This window comes from Eleginops maclovinus, chromosome 4, assembly GCF_036324505.1.
Source record: "Eleginops maclovinus isolate JMC-PN-2008 ecotype Puerto Natales chromosome 4, JC_Emac_rtc_rv5, whole genome shotgun sequence".
Taxonomy (NCBI): domain Eukaryota; kingdom Metazoa; phylum Chordata; class Actinopteri; order Perciformes; family Eleginopidae; genus Eleginops; species Eleginops maclovinus.
This window is the reverse complement of record NC_086352.1, coordinates 34897015-34908043: the sequence shown is the minus strand read 5'-3', so window position 1 is coordinate 34908043 and position 11029 is coordinate 34897015. Positions and strand designations below refer to the sequence as shown.

Here is an 11029-nt window from a genome sequence, read left to right as displayed (position 1 = left end):
GGGTTTCATCCTCCGATTCTATCTATCTACAAGACTTCATGTAATCACGAGGACAAGTGAGTTATGATGAGCCTCTATAGAGCCAGGGTGTTCCGTTTTACAAAGGTAGGAACACCATGGCGGTTAATATTTCAGAAATAACCCATCCGGACCACGCTATGTTCAGAGAAGATTTAAAGTGCTTTTTCAGGTGTATATTTGTACTTTATGGAAGCCCGTTTGCACCACAAAAGAAAAATAATCCTGCAAGTCATAACTATGACTTACTATCTCATTAGTCGGTATAATGGTGCTCAGGAGGACAACAGCTTTCCTTTTCTTCGGCACATAGCTCACCATGGTCATGTTGCCACTGAATCCATATTCTGAGCTATGCTTCTCCCTCTATTTGGAGGGTCAAGATAGGTCAAGTAATCTTCAAATATTATGTACAGTTATCATTCGCAACATATTAAATAGTTTCTTAAGGTAAAAGAAGTACAAAATAACACTTCAAAGAGTCCAATGTGCCAAAGCAACCTGTTGAGTTGTGACATGGTCTGAGGTTTGGCATGTGAAAAGTAGACTACAGTAAACATGTTCCTAACTGCAAACATTTACAAATCAAAGGTTCTTGGTCCACTTGCTTCTTGGATCACTGCTCAATCAATTATGTTTAACAAAATGATTATTATAGTATGTATTTTTTTCATTTTTATCGCACTTGGCATACATGGGTAATTTTTGACCCATAAGTGTAAACCTGACGTGGTGATACAAAAACTGTTTCAGTTCATAAATTAAAAAAGGGAGAATGAAAATAATGATTTATGTTAATCAGAAACAAGATATTTAATGAACATTTGGAATATTAAATGATTAAAGATATTGATTTCCAAAGAAACAGCAAAGAAACCATCAGCCATGAATGAAATAACATTGTAGGTCAATACGGGTCATTTGTTATGTTGTTCCTTAACCCTTTGTTACACAACATTGGTCAAAAGTGACCCAAGTGAGTTGTAATTATAAAATTCTTTGCAATAAATTACTTGAATAAGTCAGAACTCCAAGGTATTCATCAATTGACTTGTTTTTAATCATCACAAAGTCTTATTTTAATTTTTCCTTTCTTACTTTTTCAATAAAAATCACTTTTGTATCACTACACTTCTAAGGGACAACATGGGTCAAAAATGACCCGTATTGACCTACAATGTTATTTCATGCATGGCTGGATATTGAATTAGACCCATCAGATGTAACAGCAATCTGCTGAATAATGTATGTGCATACATTGGAGAGGAGGCAGACTTTACAAATCTGTAACAATCTTCGTATTGGAACAAATCGTTTTTAAGTGTAGTCCCTCTCTGTTATTTTTCCTCCTTCCTACAAAATAGATAATGAAAGGATAAGATGTCATTTGTCAGTATAGCCCTGCTGTTCCATAAAACCTACTTATATAAATAATAAATAAACTATATTATTGTAATAACAGAGAAAGTCACTACTTTGTCCAAGATAGTCCTAATCTCACCAAAATCACACTGGTGTTTGCTGTTCACCTGTAGTCTTAGTATTGTAATTTACAAACCTATTGTAATCAAGTGATGAAATGGAAAAGTGTGGACAATTTGGATGAGGGTAAAAGATACTGTTCTTTATTTGGTGTTCATCTTGGGTAATAAATAATGTGTGCGCTGTTGAAAGACTTTAAAGGTCCCCTATCATGCTACTTTTCAGGTCCATATATGTATTGTGTTGCTCCACTATGACATGTTTTCATGCTTCAATGTTGAAAAAGCGCTTTATTTTCCTCACTGCCTGTGCATAAATGATCACTTTTCACCCTTTACAAAAGTGCGCTCTGCACTGATTGGTTTGCTGGCGACTGTGCTGTGATTGGTCAACCGCTTAGAGATTTGTCAAATGTCCCGCCCCTGAATAAAACTGGAAAAATGACATAGCTTGTTGTGCCGTACCAGTTTATTACAAATAAATAATGATGGATTATCGGTAATCATTTCAAAGGGACACAGAGACATTGGATTAACCTTCAGCAGCGTTTTTATCCCCTTGAATACAACTTTTGATCACATACACCAAAGACTGTTTATAGCTATGGCTCTGTAAAGTGAAGCCGTTTTCTTGCTCTTTCTTGGCTGCTAGTTCAGTGAGTTAACTTTATTATAATACATAACATTAAGGCATTTTTACACTTTGAAGTCCATCCAATACGACATTTCCAAATATTTCTTCCTGTAATACATGCAGATTGTTCAGTGACACAGTGAATATAAAATAAAAAGGGATTTATTCACAATATGTGACATTCTAAATGCACTTGCAGCATGGTAACAATATCCATCATTTAACATAGACTAGGGATGGTGTCAAACCTGCGTCTGACTAAACCCTGTATTATGAGGTAGTGAAAGTCAGCCTGTAAGGGTATTTACATCAAAATGAATGGTGTTCGACTGACAAGTCATCTGTGGTATCCTCTTTCAAGGAACCAAAAGTAATTGGACAAAGTAACATTATTATAAATCAAATAGTCACTTTTAATATTTGGTTGCAAATCTTTTCCAGTCAATGACAGCCTGAAGTCTGGAACCCATAGACATCACAACACGCTGGGTTTGGTCCCTGCTGATGCTCTGCCAAACCTCTACTGCAGTTTTCTTCAGTTCCTGTTGTTCTTTCGGCAGTTACCCTTCAGTTTTGTCTTAAACAAGTGAAATACATGCTCAGTTGGATTCAGGTCAGGTGATTGGCTTTGCCATTGCAGAACATTCCACTTATTTGCCTTAAAAGAGCTCTTTGTTTGCTTTCGCAGTCAATGTGCATCTGCACTGTGAAGCGCAATGACTTCTGAAGCATTTGGCTGAAAATGAGCAGATAATATTGCCCGGAACACTTCAGAGTTCATCCTGCTGACAAATCACACCATCAATAAATATAAGGGAACCAGTTCCATTAGCAGCCATACATGCCCATGCCGTAACACCACCAGCAGGCTTATCTCTGATGAGGTGTATGCTCTGGATCATGAGCAGTTCCTTCCCTTCTCCATACTCTTCTCTTCCTACTGTTAGGGTATGATATAACAATACATAGGTTATACAGTATAAAATCCCATATACTGTCCTCCCTTCTATGCCACCCTGCCATGACCTCTTGCCCCTCCTCTGCCACCCCATATAAAATGTTCTAGAACCCCCACTTCCTACAAGAGAACTAAAACAAATACATAAAGGGGGGATAATGTAAATCAGCAGAACACAAAGACACACAGAATAACTGGGTAAGTCTTTTTACAATCGGAAATTGTAGACTAAGAAAAATACCGTTTTAGACTGATAGGCCACAGTTGCTCGGGACTGTGGGCACGGATAACTGGACAGCACCGTTAGAGGCCAGCAGAGCGCCATCATTGTGTCCTCTCTGCCGAATCCACAGAAGAAGAAGACGCAGGCGGAAGTGTGATGGAAAACATGGCGGCGTCCTATGTACACACATTTAGGGCAAACTAACTACAGGGACAGACATTTGCCAAAGCCCGCACTGACACTGGAGACATGTCGCAGTGAGCTGACGCTGCTGTTCGGATGTGGCTGCTGGGCAGGACCGCGGCGCTCCGCTGCCTGCAGGCCGGCGGGAGGCAGCGGCCGCCCCGCAGACTCTCCTCCTCCGGACCCCCCTGGAGGCTGCTGTTCTTCGGGTCAGACCACTTCGCTGTGGAGTCTCTGAAACTGCTCTCATCCAACAGGTGAGTCCCACACCCCCTGGGATACACACTGTGTGAAGACTGAACCCCAGCAGCGTTGTTGTCCCCACAGCCTCTTCTGTTACTGGGTCTACCATCTTAATTTACAGTCCTCTGTAACTGCTGTGTAATGTATGTCAGTCAGTTGGAAACAATACGCTAGATTTCTATGGGTCCCTGTTAGAATCCAGTTTTAACACCTCCCTGATACCCCAGGGAATTGTACAGTAACATATGGCTTCACATCATTGTTCTTTTATATCACTTCTACACTTCTGTCCTGTTTTATTGAGTAGTGCCAATGCCTTGTCTACATTTCATGTGAAGAGATGCATTGAAATATGTTTAATAAAAAATAAAATAGCTGAGTTTCCTTTTATGGAACCAAAATCAACACAAAGGTGTATTTGACAAAAGTGTTGTATGGAAAAATTGGTTACTTTTCCTTTACTTTCCATTTTCGAGTCAAGTTACCTCCTTATATTAAATGGCAATGTGTGTTTTTTAATTTATCTGACAAAACTCTTGTACACCTGCTTGTGATTGGAAGACACAGCGGTTTGGTTTCTTTTCTTATCGGGACAATCCCATTTCCACAAGTGTCATCATTGCTCTATAATCTGGTGTTCATTTTCATCTTTATCCTAGACTTTGAAATAAATGTGGGGTTAGATTTCCAATCTTCATATCAATTCTAATGAGACCACAGAAGACTTCAAACTGGTGACGGTGAGGCGGAGTGAGCCTCCTCCTCCTGCAGCTGATGAAATGCCTTGTATTTCCTCATGTTAGCGCACGTTGATAACCAACCTCCATGTCATTTGTAGGAGCTCCAGTGGGGGGGTGGTGGAGTCCCTTGAGGTTGTGGCTCTGCCGGGGGACGTCCCGGTGAAGAGGTTCGCTCTGCAGAACCAGCTCCCAGTCCACAGCTGGCCCCCCCACTCTGTGGAAGGACAGTTTGATGTGGGGGTGGTGGTGTCCTTCGGATGTTTGCTCCCCGAGAAGCTCATCAACAAGTTCCCACAGTGAGCTGCTTTCATCTCCTACATGTGATGCTCTAAACCTGAAGAGGGAGCCCTGCTGCCTCTGGAGGTCTTGGTTTGGTTTCTGTGGCCCCCTGTCGTTATACCTTAGTATGACGACTATCAAGATATTCTGATTCTAAAGTGACAGCAGAGATCTCAGTGTGTGGACACGTCTCTAAAAATAGATTCAACAATGCATTCACATTTTAAACAATTAATATTACATTACTAGAAATGATGGCCAAGACAAAACGTCTTATTTACTCATATCATAACCCTCACCTGAACATACAATTATTTAACTTTATTAAAGAACAATTTTAAATAATGTTTCAATTTATATGATCATTTCCAAACTATTAGTAATGTGTGTGTGTGTGTGTGTGTGTGTGTGTGTGTGTGTGTGTGTGTGTGTGTGTGTGTGTGTGTGTGTGTGTGTGTGTGTGTGTGTGTGCGCGCCCTCTGCAGTGGGATTCTGAATGTTCACCCCAGCCTGCTGCCCAGGTGGAGGGGTCCGGCCCCCATCTTCCACACCATCCTGCATGGTGACTCTGTGACGGGGGTCTCCATCATCCAGATCCGCCCTCACAGGTAACCTGAGGGGAACCCCCCCCATGCTTTTCCTGTTTTTATATTCCACCATCACACAGAGATTAACATGCCTCCTCCCCAGGTTTGATGTGGGCCCCATCCTCCAGCAGGAGCTCCATCAGGTCCCTGAAGGCTGCACTGCAGACCAGCTGGAAGCCGCCCTTTCCACTAAAGGAGCGCACCTGGTGGGTGGATGGAACATGTCAGGTATTTGTTTACTCACAGGAAGCTAACTCGGCTGTGTGTGTGTGTGTTTTGCAGCTGGTTGATACACTGATGACTCTGTCTGAGAGAATAGCTCAGAAAAAAGAGCAAAGCCGGACCGGAGGAACATTTGGTACGTAGCTCTGAACTACACAGACACATTCGTGCATCAAACCACTTTATATTTATTAATTTCCTCCAATAGCCCCAAAAATCAATACCTCCATGAGCTGGGTGGAGTGGGAGGAGCAGACCTGTGATCAGATCAATCGTCTCTACCGCGCCATCGGCTGCAGGGTAAGGAGACATGGAGACGTGTTGGGTTGAGGTGTGGAACACACTGTTGAATATCTCTGATGCCTCTCTGCCATCAGACTCCTCTGAGGACCACCTGGATGGGCAGGACGATAAAACTCCTGGATTTTGTAGGAAGATGTCATATTTCATTATTAGGTAAGTTTGGGAAATCCTGTTGGAACAAGAATATATGTCCCATGAAGCACTGCAAGCGGGAACATCAGTCAAGTAGCTCAAAATGCTTCTATTTAAAAGTAGAGCGGTGAGGAATGAGTCTTAAAACCTGGAAATGAGTCAGCATTTTGGCTCTTTGAGTTTTTTACCCATTTTTGGTCTGAACGATGCTGGCAGCATTTTTTCTCACTGTGTACCATTTCTTTATAAAGTGACTACTGAATTGTCTACAGCTCCTTTACTCTAGACTAACTGGACGCAGCAGATTTAAAAGTTATACTTAAGTACTACGCTTCTTTTGGCCAAATCAAAGTGACATTAATTGAATTATTATTCAGTGTAATAAATATGAATAGATCATTTAATTTTATAATTGATTAGCTGAGCCAAACAAATGTTAGCCAATCAGGATGAGCATTTGAAGGAATTAAATAGTATTTGATATACAAATAAAATGTATACAGATGAGTTATATGGTGACCCATTAATATATGCTACCTGGGATTTTATAGAAGGGTTCTTTTAGAGCCCGAAAAAAATATATATTATTATTTAGACCTCCTGCATCACTGAGCTCTCAAGAAAACACAGCACAAAGCACAGAGTATGCTGTAGTCTAAAAGTACTGCTTTGTTCCGCACTGCTAATGTAACAACCAGAAGTTAGAGCAGGCTATGAGTATAACGTCACTGCTGTCTTTGATCACTCCATGTTCCTGCAGATGAGAGGAGCAGAGTGGCCCACGGCTCAGTGAGCTATCAGAAGGAGTCCGACACACTGGCTGTGTGCTGTAAGGTGTGTTACACTCCCCCTGCATTCAGGTCCTCTGTTTGCTCTCTTGATACTGCTGATTTGATGATGGTGACATCTAGTGGACACAACAGGAACTATGTTATTAATGTAAATATTAGGCCGTCTCTGGCTGCAGGTCCCTCTGTTCAATATTAGTTTGCAGCACTTAAGGGTTATTAATACATGTCATTTCTGAGCTTCCAGGAGTGCAAAAGAATCAGAAAGACACATTTCATGCATTTTATTTTCCAGTGATATTCTGAATACCCTGGGCCAATTTTCAGAATGCGGGATTAGTTCCAACTGTTGGAGGAGAAAACTCTGAGGTTCAAAAAGAGCTATCTCTGTGTAAACCTTACCTATTGTGAAGGTTTAATTTAACAAAGCCTGAGTTCCTCTCTTCCCATCCCCTGTACAGAGTTCCTCATCCAGTCTGTTCAGTGTTTACTTGTCAGAATCTCAGGCCTGGTTATAAGTTATTTGTTGCTATGGGCTGTCTTTAGGAACCATTTTAATGTCAGTCATTTATCTGTACATTAAAATATATTTCATTACGCAAAAGCCGCCTTCAGCTCAGAATAATTCCTATCATATTGTAGATTATGTAAATTGTTGTGTTTGAGTAGGATTGTGGTTCAGCTGCAGAATATAGGTTCAAGGGTTTTTATTGTCGGATGCACAGCTGCTACAGTGTAGTTCTGGCAATTAAAATCATAGGTCCCGAGCTCCTCCAACAATGCAGCAAAAATTACAAAATGAAACAGAGTAGTTTAGTTTGAAAGTGTGTATTTTTATAGTTTAGGTATGGTTGAAACATGTTTTAACAGCGTTTTATAAAAAACCGAATGTGTTAACAGGAAGAAGCTGAAGAAAGCCACTACATGATGGGGTCCATATACCTGTATTTTAACCTTGACACGTGTTTGAGTGCAAATCTCCAAATTTAATCAGAATCAGAATTCCTTCACTCCTCCCACAGAGGGGACATTTACATCGTTAAAGCAAAGAGACAGTAACAATAACCAATAAAATAAAACAGCATAGATAAGTGGCAAGCACTCATTTATAAAATTAGAAAATCAACTAAGGACACATTCAAGTAGAAAAGATAAGTAGCAGAATTTAAAAAAATGAAGTGGAACAAATAAAGTAGTAGCCAGATGACGGTAGTATTAGTAAAGTATAATTTGCACTTTTAATTTGTCATTTTACAACATTGTTGTGACAAACACACATTACTGCTGCAGCAGATTGTGAGCTTGCAGTTATGCATTATAACAAATCAACCTTATTCATCTTTAGTTGCTGGCCCCTGGGTTTTTGCCCTTCATATTAAAGCTGGTCACATTCATTTAACATGTAGTGAAGGCTATGGCCTGATTAAGGAATGTCACTGAGTCTGTGTACCCCTCATCTTTGTGTTAATCTGTGCTCCATGCTGCAGGATGGCTGGGTGGGATTCAGGTCTGTGGTCCTGAAGAAGAGGCTGACGGCAGGAGACTTCTATAATGGCTACCTGCACCAGACCCTGCATAGGAAGTCAGAGTGTGACATCACAAAAGGACTGTTTGTCAGCAGGAAACACGGAGGAGAAGCAAAGGACCTGAGAGAGAACTCTACGTCATGATGTTTCCTCTTTGATATGAACTCTGCAGATGCCGTCAGCTGCTGGGAATTATTAATGTGCTACTCTGTCTGTTTTAAGACATCTGCAGGTACAGTATGACTGTATCTGAACCTTGCTTTTATTGTAATAAATGAAATCGCTGCTGACTTATCAGGTTCAAACAGGAACTGTTTATTTCTATTAAAACTAAGACGGAGAACATATGTCACTTCAAACATGAGCATTGTGAGCATGTTAGTTTGTTGATGTTATCATTTAGCCCACAACCGAAGTGCAGCTTCACAGAGATGTTGGACGGCTGGAGACGCACATCAGGTTAACATGAATTAACACTGATACAGACTACATTTTGTATAAGTATATATTTATGTCTGCCTTCTTTGATTGGCTTCAAAAGTGAATTGTTAATTGGTCTAATGATGTAATCACTTGAGTTTTGAATATTAAATACAATGTTCAGAATCAGAGTTCCTTTATTCGTCCCACAAAGGGGAGATTTCCGTTATAAGTATTGTGAGAATTATTTACCCTCAATAGGCCAACTAACACATGATACTTGGGAGGAAGTTGTAAACAAACATTGGTTGCTCTTTGTTATAATAAAAAAAAATGTAAATAAATAAATCTGTCCATCAGCTGGCCATCATATTCAGATGGAGAAATGCACAGCTTTCTGCCATAAATCGAAGCTCTGTTGCCCAAATTACTTGCAAGATGGGAGAAAAACTAAAGTCTGATTCAAAGGTTGATTATATTTCACATCATTAATCCAGATCTGCAAAGTAACTAAAGGTATTAAATACATGTAGTGGAGTTAAAGTACACCATTTACCTCTGAATTGTAGTGGAGTAGAAGTACAAAATTGCAAAACCTGAAATACTCAAGCAAGTACAAGTATCTGAAAAGTGTACTTAAGTACAGTACTTAAGTAAATGTACTTAGTTAGTGACTGCAGGTATGATATGTGCGCTAGCAGCCCAGAATCCACAGTATATTAAACAAAGCAATTTTAATTCTGTTTCCAATTTGTTAAGTATTTCCCTAAAAAATACCATTCATTTCACAGTTGTTTATGTTCTATCCATAATAACGTACACAAGTATAGTTGGATCTTTGTGTGTTGTTATTATTAGTAGAGAAAATGTAATGTTTGTAGAACTACATACAATTAATCCTACCAATGTAGGTCGGAACCGGGTTCGGGGGGCTCGAAGATATTTCCATTACCCAAGGGGGGGCCTGACTGAAAAAGTTTGAGAACCACTGTGTTAGAGGCAAGCATTATGTTAAGGGAGACCGATGAAACATACAGTGTAAGACTTACTGTATCATCATGAGTGGATACTTCTACATGCTCGGAATAAATGGCAGCGATGACATGGTGCCTTTTTCAATCCACTGAAAAACCCTGCTCACAGCCCTTTGAAAATAAACACATCAGAAACATACTTCCCACACGTTCTTTTTGAAGTGACAAACCTTTCAACTGGAAAATGAGCTAATCCGACACAAATGATTTATCAAAACAGGGTACATCTGGTGTGTGTTGTGTTGTTGTTCCGTTGCTCTCTACATGTGTAACACACCCTGCCAGCTGCCTGGAGCTCTGTGTAGCTGCCTTGTACACACACATTGACCTTTAATTCTAAGGTTGAATATCCCTGTAATGTCCCTTCTGTGGAACGAATAATGGTATTCTGATTCTGAAACACATCATGCCTCCTTACCAACACCCCTGTAGAGCGTAGACAAAGTCTGCCAATTGGCACACAAAGACTGTAGCCATCACACACACTATGTGAATCATAATATATGAAACCATAATTTATACACAAACATCAATAGCATTTTCACCAAAGTATTTATTTTATGTACGCAAAGTAAGTTGATAATTATTCATACAAAGAGCAGGGGAGTGAGGTCTAACCCCAGACAGAGACATGTTGGTGCAGACAGAGCCTCTGAGTTTTGCTCAAGTCATGCTGCTTACTAGTTTCATTCAGGATCCAACCCTCGCCACTAAACGGATACCTTCATTATAGGTAACTGTCCCATCTCCAAACCACAGTGTCTGGGCAAAGTGTTGGAAAAAGTCATTCCAAACAGAGATTCATTTCATTGTGAGCAGGGTTCTGCTCAGGGTTATCCAGGACTAGCTGGCACAGAATGCATCAACAAGACTAGCCACAGGATCCAGTAGAATAACGCATACAACAATACATGTAGTGCGTCTCCATATTAGTTGCTTGTATGTTTTTGATAATGTTTTAAGTTTTTAATGACCAAATTACACATTTGGGATTGGCTGTTTATGAGTCACTTAAGTCTTGTGCTGAAGATATTCACTTTTATATTGTATATTAATTGAACTGGTACATCTGTTTTTTAGGGGAAATGTAGCTTCTGCATAATAAGGTATTACACTAATATTTCAAGTATCACTGGACTTGGGTACTGCTTGTATAATGCTTACATTACACTGTTGAGTCTAATTGCTCTATTGTAGTTCCTATTTAATGATACTTTCTTTTTTTTGGGCTCTATATTAAATTACATACTTTATTTGT

At 39.9% G+C, this 11029-nt stretch overlaps 1 protein-coding gene across 2 annotated transcripts; it reads left to right on the top strand.

Annotated features, from left to right (window-relative positions):
• Positions 1-3455: 3455 nt before the first annotated feature.
• Positions 3456-8923, top strand: mtfmt (mitochondrial methionyl-tRNA formyltransferase). Of its 2 annotated transcripts, XM_063880522.1 has the most exons (9): positions 3456-3754; positions 4579-4776; positions 5245-5367; positions 5450-5552; positions 5629-5704; positions 5777-5868; positions 5946-6024; positions 6764-6837; positions 8279-8923. In XM_063880522.1, exons 1-9 carry the CDS (start codon positions 3594-3596, stop codon positions 8459-8461), a joined length of 1089 nt encoding a protein of 362 aa, XP_063736592.1. In that variant the 5' UTR covers positions 3456-3593; the 3' UTR covers positions 8462-8923. The 2 variants fall into 2 exon arrangements, with proteins under 2 accessions (XP_063736592.1, XP_063736593.1); XM_063880523.1 differs by lacking the exon at positions 6764-6837.
• The last annotated feature ends 2106 nt before the right edge of the window (positions 8924-11029 follow it).

What these genes read in the sequence shown, in the direction of transcription:
- mtfmt (XM_063880522.1), top strand. Translation starts at nt 3,594, where the DNA reads ATGTGGCTGCTGGGCAGGACCGCGGCGCTCCGCTGCCTGCAGGCCGGC. An exon ending in ATGTCATATTTCATTATTAG is followed by an intron (nt 6,025 to 6,763) that starts GTAAGTTTGGGA and finishes ATGTTCCTGCAG; the next exon opens with ATGAGAGGAGCAGAGTGGCC. An exon ending in CACTGGCTGTGTGCTGTAAG is followed by an intron (nt 6,838 to 8,278) that starts GTGTGTTACACT and finishes TCCATGCTGCAG; the next exon opens with GATGGCTGGGTGGGATTCAG.